At 44.2% G+C, this 18,187-nt stretch overlaps 1 protein-coding gene and 1 non-coding gene across 2 annotated transcripts; one reads left to right on the plus strand and one right to left on the minus strand.

Annotated features, from left to right (window-relative positions):
- Positions 1 to 581: 581 nt before the first annotated feature.
- LOC123132676 (U2 spliceosomal RNA) lies at positions 582 to 777 on the plus strand. Its single transcript, XR_006464965.1, has one exon. It is a non-coding gene; the product is annotated as a U2 spliceosomal RNA (small nuclear RNA).
- Positions 778 to 1,968: 1,191 nt separating this feature from the next.
- LOC123129504 (uncharacterized) lies at positions 1,969 to 3,460 on the minus strand. Its single transcript, XM_044549646.1, has one exon. The coding sequence runs from the start codon at positions 3,458 to 3,460 to the stop codon at positions 2,102 to 2,104; it is 1,359 nt and encodes a 452-aa protein (XP_044405581.1). The 3' UTR covers positions 1,969 to 2,101.
- Positions 3,461 to 18,187: the final 14,727 nt, after the last annotated feature.

Consider the following 18,187-nt stretch of genomic DNA (forward strand, 5'->3'; position numbering starts at 1 on the left):
AAAAGAGGTGATATTCTTGGTTTCGTCCCGCTTCGTTTCATCCCGCTTCAATTAATTTCACGTAAGCTATTTGCATGGTTTCATTATTTGCCACCCGTTTGGCCCAACGGAGGAAGCCCATCTGAGGACGCACTGTAGCCCAGGTCCGGAGAGCTGGCAAAAGAAATTTGCCGACGGGAGGGTTCGATCACATAACCTGCCAACTGACCACGCACAGTTTGTCCAACTAACCTAGCTAGAGATACGAGATGATTTTTTTCCGTTGCAACGCACGGGCCTTTTTGCTATTATATTAAAAAAATGTCAACATCTACGATATTAAAGTTATATAATATGAAAATTAAATTCATGTTGCATCTAAGGATACTGATTTCATATTGTTAATGTTGGTGTTTTTTGCTACAAAGTTTATCAAACTTTATGAAGTTTGACTTCTGATAAATCTTATATGCAGAGTAAAAATAACCGGAGGGAGTATTTCTCAAAAAAGAAAATAAGACGTTTAGTACCACCTCACTAGCCAAAGGAAGCACAACGGCTGAAGATGTTATAAAAGTAGACCCAGGCTAATGTTTTGAAGCATACCTTTCTCGGCCTTTTGGCTAAGATCAAGTGTAGTATTTGTTCTTATCAGTTTAATATCTGATATGTGGGCCATGTGCCCACAACGATATTAAATTTATTTTTTGTGGGAAAGGTTCTCCATAGTGGCTTGCCATTAAGGCCCTCACGTGTCGCTTGGGCGTTGCACTACATCCCAAGGAAGGCGCACCCCAACCAATACGAATTAAACAATTCTTATTCTTTTGAAAAGAATAATTTTTAATCATGATAACAGTGCTGGTGCTTGTGACATGCACATGACTCATTGTACTCACTATTTTTTAGTGTTTAATTTTAATTTTTGATTGTTGTGCCTTCTTCGCTTGGCTTCCACCTCCTGGAGCATTCGTTGGGCAATAAAAGCTTAATGGACCCGATGCTTTGTTATTTGAATCAGTTGGATTTGTTTATACTCACATGAACTGTTTTTTTTTCTTGCTTGGTGCATCATCAAGCAGAAGACAAGAATTATTCAATCCTGTGTTCGCTTTCCAGCATTATCTAGAATAAATTTTGAATGAAGTGCATCTTAGGTCCTCAAACTATTTCAAAGGTGTCATGTAGGTCCGCAAACTATGAAAAGTGTCATCTAGGTCCTCAAAAATCCTTGAACTGTAATAAGTGTGTATATATGTGACACCTCCGAAATAGTTCAAGGACCTACATGACACCTTTGAAATAGTTTGAGGACCAGGATGACACACATATTGCACTTTGAGGACATGGATGACGATTTTCATACTTCGAGTACCTACGTGACACCTCTGAAATAGTTCGAGGACCTATGATGCACTTCGCTCATAAATTTGCCTATTAATGTGTCAGATTTTCGTGCTTTTGAATATTAGCAACTGATAGTTGTCTGTCTATTTAATGCAATAGAGTAGCACTGCACCACGAAGTCAAGAATGTATTTTACAATTTATTGTCCAATTCCTTGTACTGCTTAGCATCACAAGGCGATCTGAAATTGCAAAGGTACATGAAGCAAGTGGCAGCATATTTTTCTTGTGAAACTAGCGTGGAAACAAGAAGCTTATTCCAAGGGAGGCCCTTCGGTGATGTTCCAGAGTTAAGTTCTTACTTGAACAGTTAAATTTCAGCGTCAACTATATTCCCTCCGTTCCGAATTACTTGTCGCAGGTATGGATGTATCTAGATGTATTTTAGTTCTATATACATCCATTTCTGCAACGACGAGTAATTTGGAACGGAGGGAGTAGAACTCTACGTACGCAGTTTAGAGCACCTAGCGTGACAAAAATATGCAATTCAGCGTCATCAAGATTCAAGAGTTAAATTCAGAGTACCACAGTGTGCAGTATTTCCCAGCTGAACGGCAGAATGATAAAGGCCGCCCAGCATATTTCCAAATTCATCCGAGTTAGACTCAAATGTCTTAACAAAAGTAGACAAAGTGTAGAGGCAAACACACAGCCAAAATACAGTACATCCTAAACCACAGGAAGCAGTTTGATAACCTGCAAAGCAGAGACATTCAAACGTAGATCTTGGAAAGATGAATAGCCTTCAACTGGTCAGTGCAGACTGTGCAAACTCTTTCATGTGCTGAAGCAACTATATGCCAACGAGGTTCAGAATCATGGTGGCGGGTCCAGGTGTCTCCACTGATCCAGTAAAGACGCTGGCAACAACTGACAATGTGGTGGACAAGACTGTATGGCCTTGGTATGGGGCCGCTGGCACTGACGAAGTTTCCATCGCACAGCGGCGACCAGGTACCTCTGCCCAGATCATATTGCCACAGTCGGCCGCTGTTAGTTGGGTTGAGGACGGTGATGGAGTTCCCCTGAACGAATGGTAAGTTTCTGGAGTTGACGGCCATGCTCCAAGTGCCAATGAAGAGGGCATGGTCGCCGATGCTTGTCAATGGTGTGGCAGGGATTCCGAGCATGAGGTCAGCAAGCCGGATAACCACAAGCTGGGAGTGTCTGTCAGTATAGCCGACCAGAAGAAGTTCAGAATTGCACTCCACCAGGTAAGCCTTAGCCATCTGATTAGCTGGACATGTGGCGATCATTTGTGGCGGTGTAGACGGCCACGAGGAGGAACTGGAGCTATCTGGTGGATTGACGCGCATGATGTGTGAGGGTTTGTTTTTCCAGATCCTCACCGTGTAGAGGCTGCCACGGAATGGCAGTGCTGTCATCATGCCAGTCATCATCCAGCTTGTGTGAGTCCAGTGCTTGTCACCGGTGGATACGTACGCCATGCGCTCGGCGTGGCTGAGCGCGACCATGATGGTAATACTGCCACCCACATGGACGGAGACAGCCGCGTGGACCATCCGTAGTCGAAGATCATAAGGGCCATTCAGAAAGATCCCAAACTTACTCATGTACAAGCAGAGGGAGGCAAGGGGAGGAAACTCGGCAACATCACCGGTGAAGGGGTGGAGGAGGCAGATAACAGCATCCTTCTTGCGCTGCAGGAGAAGGAGGCCGTCAGGGCAGTCAAGCACGGAGTGGTCCTCGAAGCACGGGAGGTGCACGCGGATGAAGATGCCGGTGTAGATGTTGAGGAAGCAGATGTAGCCGCCTAATGCAGGGTGGCCGGGGTGAAGCCCGTTGCCCTCCGGAAACATCATCCATTGCCGTGGGTGAAAGCGCGGGTCTACCACGCCGCAGCCGCGCGGGCTAAGAGTGTTGGCACGCCACTGCTTGCACACTGCACGGAACCAGACGTAGTGCAGCAGGTCGCTAGAGAGTACCCGGTCAGCGATCAGCCTCAGCAAATCAGCATTCAGCGACTCCCAGCACAGGACATAGGCTTGTTGAGCGCCGCGCCCACTGCAACGGTGTTGGTTGGTGGCTATGCTTGCTCCAACACTTGTCATCCCGTTTCCCCCTGGGAAGGAATAAGACTTGTCAGCTGAGTTCTAACAAGTAGAAATATTATTACAATGCTACTAGTCAGAACTCAAACTTGCTCAATGACATTGCTTTAGTGCTATTTATGAAAATGCCACCCGTCATTTGTTTTCTTCTATTTTTGCCATGTACGGCACTACTGTTAAGTCAACGCACTTTGACACACTTCGGATGATCTGAAAATTGATAAGTTCGTCATACCCTTTGCGATGTTTAGGACTGCAAACTGTTGAAGGTTGTGAGCCAAAAGAAGCACAACAGCACCAGCACATCCACGGTCAGATTTTGACAACAGTCAGCCAGCATCTCTCGACAACACAGACACCAGTAAATAATCAATCCAATTTTTCCCAGATACGACTATAAGAAGAACAAAAATATTATCCAAACGGTTGTTGGAGTTTATGCGGCACTATAGCTAGGACTGCAAACGGTTGCAGGTTGTGAGCCAAAAGAAGCGCAATCACAATCAGATTCTGACAACAGATTCAGCCAACATCTCTCGACAACACAAACACCGGTAAATAATCAATTTGTTTTCGCTCACATATGACTACAAGCAGAACGCAACGGAAAACAAAATCTAGAACCTATCAGATTTTGCATCACAAACAAAAACATTATCCATCCATAACCTATACGATTTCGCTAACACAATAAGGGCCAATTCTTTTGAGGTATGGTTTATGCATAAGCTCATGTAAAATAAGCCTCAGATAATCTCCTGTGGAAATAAGTCCCTCAGAATAAGCCAGCTAGCTCCTTCCGGTTCCTATCCCTCCAGTTTAATTCTGATATACCCTATGAAAAGTCTGTAATGTCCATGTAATCTGTTCATACACTCATGGCAGTACATCATGAGTCCTACATAACCATGGCAATTCATAGTCTCATGGCAGTACTAATCTTGTTCATGGTCAGACCCACACTCATATAGCAACAAATACAAGAATTGCAGAAATTAAACAAGGTCAGACGCACACTATCTATTCTTCCTTCATGGCAGAACATCGTATACAAGCACAAAATTTGTTCATACACTCATATAGCAATAAATATATACACTCATATAGCAGCACTAATCTTGTTCATACACTAAAAAAAATTAACAGGCATTTACTGTCTCAAGACACCTGTACGCACACACGCATCAGTATACATGTTGTCCCAAATCTTTCAGTTCACTCGGTCTGCACGAACGATCTCCGCGCATTGCAAAATCGTACGCAAGGTTGACTGAAAAATTGCAATTGTAAGTTTGTAACTGAACGCATTGGACTGTAAATATGCAGTTGTGCAGACTTGTTGCCGAGGATCCGGTGGAGCGCGACGATGTGGTCCTCCTCCTGCTGCGAGAAGCAGCCGCGCTTGAGGTCGGGGCGGGAGTAGTTGATCCACCGCAGGCAGCAGCTCTTGCCGCAGCGGTTCAGCCCGGCCAGCCTGAGGAGTGAGCTCCAGCAGCCGACGACGTGGCGGTTGATGTGCGGCCGTCGCGCGGGACAGAGGAGGGGCGCGTCTACCCAGCACCGCCGGCGTCCATGTCGTCGGCTTGGAGAAAGGCGGCTGGAGGCGGGGCCGGGGGCGGCGGTGAAACCTAGGCAGACTGCAGAGGAGAGGGACGAGAGGAATACAGGGCGAGCTGCGCTACCCTATTTTTTCCTATCGTTCTGGGAGGACGCGGTGGCATTTTGGGCGTAATTCCGTATATGGAAGAAAAAATGTTATAATCTTCAATGGACATCACCAAATTTTGCTACATTATCGAGATACAATATCACTCTCAATTTCGTGAAATCATGAATCATTTTAAACTCGTGAACATATTTGAAATCGTGAATATTTTTTAAATTCATGAACACTTATACAAATTTTCGAACATTTCTAGAATCAAGAGCATTTTTTGAATTCATGAACATTCTATATTATTTGAAAATATTCTTTTAGAAATTGTGAACATTTTTGTAAACAATTTTCTTGAATCATCAAACATTTAGAACAACGGACATTTTTATGGGAATTGGTGGAACAATTTTTCAAATTCATGACATTTTTTATTTAACAAATATTTTTTGAAATGCATGATCATTTTTAGAATTAGGGAACATTTTTTGAATGAATAAATTATTTTGTAAGCCATGAACAATTTTTTAATTTCCAGGATATTTTTCCATTCATGAACTTTTTTTGAATTGGTGAAATTTTGTTCGACTTCATTAAAAAAATTAATACACAAACTTTCTAAAAAATCATAAACATTTTTTATTCCCCGAATATTTGTTTTCAGAATGTCGATTTTTTTGATAAGCAAACATTTCTTTATAAAATCATGAACATTTCTTGAATCCACAAACATTTTATGATTTATTAAACATTTTGTTTCAAAATTCTCATTTTTAAAAAAATTTGGAACTTTTTTAAGTACCAAATTATTTAAAGTGGAGAAAAATTAGAAGGAAGAGAAAATAAAAAATAAAAACGAAATTTGAAAAAGAGGTCGTCCAGACATGGGTCGTCCCAAACGGGCGCGCTGCTTCGTCTCGCAGCGCGCAAAGCGTAGTATAGGAGGTCCCTACTGCATGGGCCGGCCCAGGCGGAGGATTCCTCTGTGTGAAACTTTTTTTATCACTTATATGTGGCATTGATGGGTAATATTCTTTAGAGGTAATTTTCATGACGTACCGCCAGAAATAATAGCCCCTTTATTATTAGGTATAGATAAGAGCACCTACAAGGCTACAACCAAGGTCATCAAATTTTCGGCCCCTCAAAAGCACTCGGATGCATCCGCGAGCACTGACCAAGCACTCGTTAATTTGAGTCCTTCACATCCACACTCCTTATATCCCATACTCTATATTCATACTACTCATGCGACGTGAACGTAAATTACGTAGATCATTAGACAGATTATGAAACGGACATAGACATGTACATTCTGGTCACCAAAAGATCATAGACGAATCTCTCAAAGTTCACATAATCCACATACAATGGTCAGGTTCTAACTTGAGACATAAATAACTAGAAATTAACGACGGAGCCGGTGAAGATTCACCACTTCCTCGTCGGGCCTCTGCCCTCACTAGTAGAAAAAGTCTCATTTGTCCCGGTTCATAAGGCCCATTTGTCCCGGTTGAGGAATCGGGACTAAAGGGTTGGTACTAAAGCCCAAAACCTTTAGTCCCGGTTCGCCTACGAACTGGGACAAATGGGGCTCCACGTGGCAAATGGGCCTTGCCCAAGCAGGGGACCTTTTGTCCCGGTTGGTAGCACCAACCGGGACCAATAAGTGAAGAAAATATGTCCTAGAGGCAATAATAAAGTTGTTATTTATATTTCCTTATATCATGATAAATGTTTATTATTCATGGTAGAATTGTATTAACCAGAAACTTAGGACATGTGTGAATACATAAACAAACAGAGTGTCAGTAGTATGCTCTACTTGACTAGCTCGTTAATCAAAGATTGTTAAGTTTCCTAGCCATGGACAAAGAGTTGTCATTTGATAAGCAGGATCACATTATTAGAGAATGATGTGATTGACTTGACCCATCCGTTAGCTTAGCACGATGATCATTACAGTTTCATTGCTAATGCTTTCTTCATGACTTATACATGTTCCTCGGACTATGAGAGTATGCAACTCCCAAATACCGGAGGAACACCTTGTGCGCTATCAAACATCACAACGTAACTGGGTGATTATAAAGATGCTCTACAGGTGTCTCCGATGGTGTTTGTTGAGTTGGCATAGATCAAGATTAGGATTTGTCACTCCGAGTATCGGAGAGGTATCTCTAGGCCCTCTCGGTAATGCACATCACTATAAGCCTTGCAAGCAATGTGACTAATGAGTTAGTTACGGGATGATGCATTACAGAACGAGTAAAGAGACTTGTCGGTAACGAGATTGAACTAGGTATTGAGATACCGACGATCGAATCTCGGGCAAGTAACATATCGATGACAAAGGGAACAACGTATATCGTTATGCGGTTTGACCGATAAAGATCTTCGTATAATATGTAGGAACCAATATGAGCATCCAGGTTCCTCTATTGGTTATTGACTGGAGATGAGTCTCAGTCATGTCTACATAGTTCTCGAACCTGTAGGGTCCGCGCGCTTAACGTTCTATGACGATTTGTATTATGAATTATGTGATTTGATGACCGAATTTTGTTCGGAGTCCCGGATGAGACTGGGGACAGGACGAGGAGTCTTGAAATGGTCGAGACATAAAGATCGATATATTGGAAGGTTGTATTCGGACATTGGAAAGGTTCCGAGTGATTCGGGTATTTTTCGGAGTACCGGAGAGTTACGGGAATTTGTATTGGGCCTTAATGGGCCATACGGGAAAGGAAAGAAAGGCCTCAAGGGTGGTCGTGCCTGGACTGGTCCGAATTGGACCAGGGAAAGGGGGCGCCCCCTTCCTTCCTTCCTTCTCCTTCTCCCTTCCCTTTTTCCTATTCCATGTGGGAGGTGGAATCCTACTAGGACTAGGGAGTCCTAGTAGGACTCCACACTTTGGGCGCGCCCTATGAGGGCCGGCCTCCTCCTCCCTCCATCCTTTATATATGTGGCTAGGGGGCACCCCATAGACACACAAGTTGATCATTGATCCTTTAGCCGTGTGCGGTGCCTCCCTCCACCATAATCCACCTCGGTCATATCATCGTAGTGCTTAGCCGAAGCCCTGCGACGGTAGCATCATCATCACCGTCATCACGCCATGGTGCTGACGAAGCTCTCCCTCGACACTCAGCTGGATCGAGAGTTCGTGGGACGTCACCGAGCTGAATGTGTGCAGATCGTGGAGGTGCCGTACTTTCGGTACTAGGATCGGTCGATCGTGAAGACGTACGACTACATCAACCGCGTTGTCATAACGCTTCCGCTTACGGTCTACGAGGGTACGTGGACAACACTCTCCCCTATCATTGCTATGCATCACCATGATCTTGCGTGTGCACTAAACTATCAAGTAGATCAATAGCTCGCGATGTAGCTCCCTATTTATTTTTGATATGTTTCTAGAGAAAAACTATGTTGAAAGATGATAGTAGCAATGATGCGGACTAGGTTCGTGATCTGAGGATTATCCTCATTGCTGCACAGAAGAATTATGTCCTTGATGCACCGCTAGGTGACAGACCTATTGTAGGAGCAGATGTAGACGTTATGAACATTTGACAAGCTCGGTATGATGACTACTTGATAGTTTAGTGCACCATGCTTTACGGCTTAGAACCAGGACTTCAAGAATGTTTTGAACGCCACAGAGCATATAAGATGTTCCAAGAGTTGAAATTTGTATCTCATACTCATGCCCGTGTCAAGAGGTATGAGACCTTTGACAGTACTTTGCCTACAAGATGGAGGAGAATAGCTCAACGAGTGAGCATGTGCTCAGAATGTCTGAGTACTACAATCACTTGAATCAAGTGGGAGTTAATCTTCCCGATAAGATAGTGATTGACAGAGTTCTCTAGTCACTATCACCAAGTTACTAGAACTTTGTGATGAACTATAATATTCAAGGGATAACGGAAATGATTCCCAAAGCTCTTCGCGATGCTGAAATCGGCGAAGGTAGAAATCAAGAAAAAGTATCAAGTGTTGATGGTTGACAAGACCACTAGTTTCAAGTAAAAGGGCAATGGAAAGCAAGGGAACTTCAAGAAGAATGGCAAGCAAGTTGCCACTCCCATGACGAAGCCCAAAGCTAGACCAAAGCCTGAAACTGAGTGCTTCTACTACAAAGGAAATGATCACTAGAAGTGGAACTGCCCTAGATACTTGGCGGATAAGAAGGATGGCAAAGTGAACAAAGGTATATTTGATATACATTTTATTGATGTGTACTTTACTAGTGTTTGTAGCAAACCCCTCGGTATTTGATACTAGTTCAGTTGCTAAGAGTAGTAACTCGAAATGGGAGTTGCAAAATAAACAAAGACTAGTTGAGGACGAGGTGACGATATGTGTTGGAAATGATTCCAAGGTTGATAAGATCATCATCGCACACTCCCTTTACCTTCGGGATTAGTGTTGAACCTAAAATAAATGTTATTTGGTGTTTGCGTTGAGCATAATATGATTGGATCATGTTTATTGCAATACGATTATTCATTTAAGTCAAAAAATAATTGTTATTCTATTTACATGAATAAAACCTTTTGTGGTCGTACACCCAAGGTGAATGGTTTATTGAATCTCGATCGTGCGATACACATATTCATAATATTGAAGCCAAAAGATGCAAACTTAATAATGATAGTGCAACCTATTTGTGGCACTGCCGTTTAGGTCATATTGGTGTAAAGCGCATAAAGAAACTCCATGCTGATGGACTTTTGGAATCACTTGATGATTGCGAACCATGCCTCATGGGCAAGATGACTAAGACTGTGTTCTCCGGAACAATGGAGCGAGCAACTGACTTATTTGAAATAATACATACTGATGTATGCGATCCGATAAGTGTTGAGGCTCGGGGTGGGTATCGTTATTTTCTGACCTTCACAGATGATTTGAGCATATATGGGTATATCTACTTAATGAAACATAAGTCTGAAACATTTGAAAAGTTCAAAGAATTTCAGAGTGAAGTGGAAAATCATCGTAACAAGAAAATAAAGTTTCTACGATCTGATCACGGAGGCGAATATTTGAGTTACGAGTTTGGTCTTCATTTGAAACAATGTGGAATAGTTTCGCAACTCACGCCACCTTGAACACCATAGCATAATGGTGTGTCCGAACGTTGTAATTGTACTTTATTAGATATTGTGTGATCTATGATGTCTCTTACCGATTTACCACTATTGTTTTGGGGTTATGCATTAGAGACAGTTGCATTCACGTTAAATAGGGCACCATCTAAATCCGTTGAGATGACGCCGTATGAACTATGGTTTGGCAAGAAACCAAAATTGTCATTTCTTAAAGTTTGGGGTTTCGATGCTTATGTGAAAAACTTTCAAACTGATAAGCTCGAACCCAAATCGGAGTAGTGTGTCTTCATAGGATACCCAAAAGAAATTGTTGGGTACACCTTCTATCACAGATCCGAAGGCAAGATATTTTGTTGCTAAGAATGGATCCTTTCTAGAGAAGGAGTTTCTCTCGAAAGAAGTGAGTGGGAGGAAAGTAGAACTTGATGAGGTAATTGTACCTTCTCCCGAATTGGAAAGTAGTTCATCACAGAAATCAGTTCCAGTGATTTCTACACCAATTAGTGAGGAAGCTAATGATGATGATCATGAAACTTCAGATCAAGTTACTACTGAAACTCGTAGGTCAACCAGAGTACGGTCCGCACCAGAGTGGTATGGTAATCCTGTTCTGGAAGTCATGTTACTAGACCATAACGAACCTACAAACTGTGAGGAAGCGATGATGATCCCAGATTCTGCAAAATGGCTTGAGGCCATGAAATCTGAGATGGGATCCATGTATGAGAACAAAGTATGGACTTTGATTGACTTGCCCGATGATCGGTGAGTCATTGAGAATAAATGGATCTTCAAGAGGAAGACAAACGATGATAGTAGTGTTACTATCTACAAAGCTCGAATTGTCCCAAAATGTTTTCAACAAGATCAAGGTGTTGACTACGATGAGATTTTCTCACTCATATTGATGCTTAAAAGTCTGTCCGAATCATGTTAGCAGTTGCCGCATTTTATGAAATCTGGCAAATGGATGTCAAAACTGCATTCCTTAATGGATCTCTTAAAGAAGATTTGTATATGATGCAACCAGAAGGTTTTGTCAATCCTAAAGGTGCTAACAAAGTGAGCAAGCTCTAGCGATCCATCTATGGACTGGTGCAAGCATTTCGGAGTTGGAATATATGCTTTGATAAAGTGATCAAAGCATATGGTTTTATACAGACTTGCGGTGAAGCCTGTATTTACAAGAAAGTGAGTGGGAGCACTACAACATTTCTGATAAGTATATGTGAATGACATATTGTTGATCTAAAATAATATAGAATTTTCTGGAAATCATAAAGGGGTGTTTGGAAGGAGTTTTTCAAAGAAAGACCTCGATGAAGCTACTTACATATTCAGCATCAAGATCTATAGAGATAGATCAAGACACTTGATATATTTTCAATGAGTACATACCTTGACAAGATTTTGAAGTAGTTCAAAATAGAACAGTCAAAGAAGGAGTTCTGGCCTTTGTTGCAAGGTGTGAAGTTGAGTAAAGACTCAAAACCCAACCATGACAGAAAATAGAAAGAGAATGAAAAGTCATTCCCTATGCCACAGTCATAGGTTCTATAAAATATGCTATGCTGTGTACCAGACCTATTGTGTACCTCACCATAAGATTGGCAAGAGGGTACAATAGCGATCCAGGAGTCGATCACTGGACAACGGTCAAAAATATCCTTAGTGGAATAAGGAAATGTTTCTCGGTTATGGAGGTGACAAAGAGTTCGTCGTAAAGAGTTACATCGATGCAAGCTTTGACACCGATCTGGATGACTCTAAGTCTCGATCTAGATACATATTAAAAGTGGGAGCAATTAGCTAGAGTAGCTCCGTGCAAAGCATTGTAGACATAGAAAATTTGCAAAATACATACGGCTCTGAATGTGGCAGACCTGTTGACTAAATTTCTCTTACAAGAAAAACATGATCACTCTTTGGGTGTTAATCACATAGCGAACTAGATTATATACTCTAGGAAACCCTTTGGGTATTAGTCACATGGAGATGTGAACTAATCACATAAAGATGTGAACTATTCGTGTTAAATCACATGACGATGTGAACTAGATTATTGACTCTAGTGCAAGTGGGAGACTAAAGGAAATATGCCCTAGAGGCAATAATAAAGTTGTTATTTATATTTCCTTATATCATGATAAGTTTTTATTATTCATGGTAGAATTGTATTAACCGAAAACTTAGTACATGTGTGAATACATAAACAAACAGAGTGTCACCAGTATGCCTCTACTTGACTAGCTCGTTAATCAAAGATGGTTAAGTTTCCTAGCCATGGACAAAGAGTTGTCATTTGATAAGCGGGATCACATCATTAGATAATGATGTGATTGAATTGACCCATCTATTAGCTTAGCACGATGATCGTTACAGTTTCATTGCTAATGCTTTGTTCATGACTTATACATGTTTCTCAAACTATGAGATTATGCAACTCCCGAATACCGGAGGAACACCTTGTGTGCTATCAAACGTCACAACGTAACTGGGTGATTATAAAGATGCTCTACAGGTGTCTCCGATGGTGTTTGTTGAGTTGGCATAGATCAAGATTAGGATTTTTCACTCCGAGTATCGGAGAGGTATCTCTGGGCCCTCTCGGTAAGGCACATCACTATAAGCCTTGCAAGCAATGTGACTAATGAGTTAGTTACGGGATGATGCATTACAAAACGAGTAAAGAGACTTGCTGGTAATGAGATTGAACTAGGTATTGAGATACCGATGATCGAATCTCGGGCAAGTAACCTACCGATGACAAAGGGAACAACGTATATCGTTATGCGGTTTGACCGATAAAGCTCTTCGTATAATATGTAGGAACCAATATGAGCATCGAGGTTCCGTTATTGGTTATTGACTGGAGATGAGTCTCGGTCATGTCTACATAGTTCTCGAACCCATAGGGTCCGCACGCTTAACGTTCTGTGACGATTTGTATTATGAATTATGTGATTTGATGACCGAAGTTTGTTCGGAGTCCCGGATGAGATTGGGGACATGAAGAGGGGTCTTGAAATGGTCGAGACGTAAAGATCGATATATTGAAGGCTATATTGGGACATCGGAAAGGTTTCGAGTGATTCGGGTATTTTTCAGAGTACCGAAGAGTTATGGGAATTCGTATTGGGCCTTAATGGGCCATACAGGAAAGGAGAGAAAGGCCTCAAGGGTGGCCGCGCCTGGACTGGTCCGAATTGGACTAGGGAAAGGGGGCGCCCCCTTCCTTCCTTCTCCTTCTCCCTTCCCTTTTTCCTACTCCATGTGGGAGGTGGAATCCTACTAGGACTAGGGAGTCCTAGTAGGACTCCACACTTTGGGCGCGCCCTATGAGGGCCAGCCTCCTCCTCCCTCCATCCTTTATATACGTGGCCAGGGGGCACCCCATAGACACACAAGTTGATCAATGATCCCTTAGCCGTGTGCGGTGCCCCCCTCCACCATAATCCACCTCGGTCATATCATCGTAGTGCTTAGGCGAAGCCCTGCGATGGTAGCATCATCATCACTGTCATCACGCCGTCGTGCTGACGAAGCTCTCCCTCGCCACTCAGCTAGATCGAGAGTTCGTAGGACGTCACCGAGCTGAACGTGTGCAGATCATGGAGGTGCCGTACTTTCGGTACTAGGATCAGTCGATCGTGAAGACGTACGACTACATCATCTGCGTTGTCATAACTGAAGGAAATATACCCTAGATGCAATAATAAAGTTATTATTTATTTCCTTATATCATGATAAATGTTTATCATTCATGCTAGAATTATATTAACCAGAAACATGATACATGTGTGAATACATAGACAAACAGAGTGTCACTAGTATGCCTCTACTTGACTAGCTCGTTGATCAAAGATGGTTATGTTTCCTAGCCATAGACATGAGTTATCATTTGATTAACGGGATCACATCATTAGGAGAACTTATACATGTTCCTATGACTATGAGATTATGCAACTCCCGTTCACCGGAGGAACACTTTGTGTGCTACCAAACGTCACAACGTAACTGGGTGATTATAAAGGTGCTCTACAGGTGTCTCCCAAGGTACTTGTTGAGTTGGCGTATTTCGAGATTAGGATTTGTCACTTTGATTGTTGGAGAGGTATCTCTGGGCCCACTCGGTAATGCACATCACTATAAGCCTTGCAAGCATTGTAACTAATGAGTTAGTTGCAGGGTGATGTATTACGAAATGAGTAAAGTGACTTGCCGGTAACGAGATTGAACTAGGTATTGAGATACCGACAATCAAATCTCGGGAAAGTAACATACCGATGACAAAGGGAACAATGTATGTTGTTATGCGGTTTGATCGATAAAGATCTTCGTAGAATATGTGGGAGCTAATATGAGCATCCAAATTCCTCTATTGGTTATTGACTGGAGACGTGTCTCGGTCATGTCTACATAGTTCTCGAACCCATAGGGTCCGCACGCTTAAAGTTCGGTGACGATTGGTATTATGAGTTTTTGTGTTTTGATGTACCGAAGGTAGTTTGGAGTCCCTGATATGATCATGGACATGACGAGGAGTCTCGAAATGGTCGAGGCGTAAAGATCGATATATTGGACGACTATGTTCGGACACCGGAAGGTTTCGGACATATACCGGAGTACCGGGGGGTTACCGGAACCCCCGGGGGGCTTAATGGGCCTACATGGGCCTTAGTGGAAATAGAGGGCAGCAAGGGAAGTGTGGGGCGCGCCCCCAAGGCCCAAACCAAATTGGTTTAGGGCAAGGGGTGCCGGCCCCCTCTTTCCTTCTCCTCCTCTCCCTTTCCTTCCCCCTCTCCTACTCCTACTAGGAAAGGGAGGAGTCCTACTCCTAGTGGGAGTAGGACTCCCCCTCTCCCTGGCCGGCCGCCTCCTCCCCTTGCTCCTTTATATACGGTGGCAGGGGGCACCCCATAGACAATACAATTGATCATTGATCTCTTAGCCATGTGCGGTGCCCCCTCCACCATAATCCACCTCGATCATATCGTAGCGGTGCTTAGGCGAAGCCCTGCGTCGGTAGCATCATCATCACCATCACCACGCCGTCGTGCTAACGAAACTCTCCTATGAAGCTTTGCTGGATCGGAGCTCGCAGGACGTCATTGAGTTGAACGTGTGCAGAACTCGGAGGTGCCATGCGTTCGATACTTGGATCGGTCGGATCGTGAAGACGTATGACTACATCAACCGCGTTGTGCTAACGCTTCCGCATTCGGTCTACGAGGTACGTGGACAAACTCTCCCCTCTCGTTGCTATTTTCGGATCATGGGTTCCGGCAAAACCCTCGAGGTTCGAACACTGGGGTGCGCGTGAAGGTTTTCTCCTTATCGATCCACGCCCTAGCTCGCTAAGATCTCGCGGATGAACTCGACGAACTCACAAGACAAAGACACAAGATTTATACTGGTTTGGGCCACCGTTGTGGTGTAATACCCTACTCCAGTGTGGTGGTGGTGGATTGTCTCTTGGGCTGATGATGAACAGTACAAGGGGAAGAACAGCCTCCTGAGGTTGAGGTGTTCTTGTGCTTGGTGCACTTGTGTGGTTGGGGATGATCTTGATGATCCGTCCTCGTCTCGGTCCTCTCTTTACTGTGGTGGCTAGTTCTACTTATATAGGCCCTGGTCCTCTCCCCAAATATTGAGGGGGAAGGGAGCCAACAATGGCCAATTTGAAAGGGGACAACTAGTACATCTTATCCTGACAAAAGTGGTCTTCACCTGCAAAAGGCTCTGGTGGTGACGCCGTCTTGGGCTCCATGGTGACCTCCATCTTGCCGTCCTGCTGGTCTTGGTACCATTGCACCGATATGGAAACCTTTCATTGATGCCTTGGTACTCCGTGCCTACGCTTGCCCCCTTGGCACCAAAGAGGAAGCAAGGACACTACGCGCGCTGGCGCCCACCTGGTCTCGATCGTCATGGCTCATGTCATGAGGACCTCGCAAGGTTTGCCTTGCCTTGATCTCTCCGCCCCTCGCGAGCCTGCCTGGCGAGGCTGCTCTTGAGGAGGTCTTGCGTCGTCCACCTCGTGAGGCTTGGCCCCTTGTGAGGGTCTTGAATACCTTGCCAATGAAGATGGGCCGTACAGACCTGCTAGCTCAGCCACGCCGTGGGCCGCAGGTAGGCAAGTCTTGGGACCTCCATTCCCAGAACGCCGATAGTAGCCCCCGGGCCCAAGGTGTGCTCGGGCTTGGCTTCGAGGCGAAGCGAAAGGTCAAGCGCGGAGCGCTGTGGGCCCCAAAAGCCTGCGGCCTCGGTTGACGCGTGACGATTGATTGGACGTGGGTGTCTCTGCTTCCCCACGCTGCCTTGGAATCTGCCTGGCTATCCGGCCCCCGCAACCTACACAGTTATTCTTCCATCGCCCACGCCTTGCTTCCCCAGTCCCTCTGCTTCCTCGAGACTCTGCTCCTCCTCTCCAATCTGACATGCGCTCCGCCTACTTCATTGCCATGGCGCCGAAACAAGCAGACAAGGGGAAGAAGCCTTTGTCTTCGCCAAGTGCGCCTCTAGCCGCCGAGCCTGCAGTCGGTCGATCCTTAGTGCTCGACGACGAGGCCATGGACAAGGTGCGTCCCATGCTCACCACCAGTTTCAACGAGTGGGGGAGACGGTGGCTTGGCCTGCGTCTCATGCTCGCACTGCTCGGGCAGCCACCGAGGTCCCAATATTCATCGATGCCCTTTGGGCAGGCCTGATTCCCCCTTTCTCCGCCTTCTTCAACGCGGTGCTTGAACATTACCAGATTCATATGCTGCATCTCCACCCCCAATCCGTGACTCTCCTTGCCGTCTTCGCCTTCGTGTGTGAAGCCATGGTGGCCATCGCTCCTTCCGTGGCCCTTCTCCACCATTTCTTCTCATTGCATTTGACTGATCCCCGGCAAAGCTCGGGGTGCGTGAGCTTCCAGGCCGTGGCCACGACGGCGGGCGCGGGGAACGACTTCGAGCTTCCTCCCTCCACGAGCGAGTTTCATACACGGTGGGTATTTGTCGACGCTGGCGTGCTTAGCCCTCTGCTCTGATAACCCACAAGTATAGGGGATTGCAACAGTTTTCGAGGGTAGAGTATTCAACCCAAATTTATTGATTCGACACAAGGGGAGCCAAAGAATATTCTCAAGTATTAGCAGCTGAGTTGTCAATTCAACCACACCTGGAAACTTAATATCTGCAACAAAGTATTTAGTAGCAAAGTAATATGATAGTAGTGGCAACGGTAGCAAAAGGTAATGGTAGCAAAAGTAATGTTTTTGGTATTTTGTAGTGATGATAGCAATAGCAACGGAAAAGTAAATAAGCGAAGAATCAATATATGAAAAGCTCGTAGGCAATGGATCGGTGATAGAGAATTATGCCGGATGCGGTTCATCATGTAACAGTCATAACCTAGGGTGACACAGAACTAGATCCAGTTCATCAATGTAATGTAGGCATGTATTCCGAATATAGTCATACATGCTTATGGAAAAGAACTTGCATGACATATTTTGTCCTACCCTCCTGTGGCAGCGGGGTCCTAATGGAAACTAAGGGATATTAAGGCCTCCTTTTAATAGAGTACCGGACCAAAGCATTAATACATAGTGAATACATGAACTCCTCAAACTACGGTCATCACCGGTAAGTATCCCGATTATTGTCACTTCGGGGTTAACAGATCATAACACATAATAGGTGACTATAGACTTGCAAGATAGGATCAAGAACTCTCATATATTGATGAAAACATAATAGGTTCAGATCTGAAATCATGGCACTCGGGCCCTAGTGACAAGCATTAAGCATAGCAAAGTCATAGCAACATCAATCTCAGAACATAGTGGATACTAGGGATCAAACCCTAACAAAACTAACTCGATTACATGATAAATATCATCCAACCCATCACCGTCCAGCAAGCCTACGATGAAATTACTCACGCACGGCGGTGAGCATC

The sequence above is a fragment of the Triticum aestivum genome, chromosome 6A (assembly GCF_018294505.1).
Source record: "Triticum aestivum cultivar Chinese Spring chromosome 6A, IWGSC CS RefSeq v2.1, whole genome shotgun sequence".
Lineage (NCBI taxonomy): Eukaryota > Viridiplantae > Streptophyta > Magnoliopsida > Poales > Poaceae > Triticum > Triticum aestivum.

What these genes read in the sequence shown, in the direction of transcription:
- LOC123129504 (XM_044549646.1), bottom strand. Translation starts at nt 3,460, where the DNA reads ATGACAAGTGTTGGAGCAAGCATAGCCACCAACCAACACCGTTGCAGT.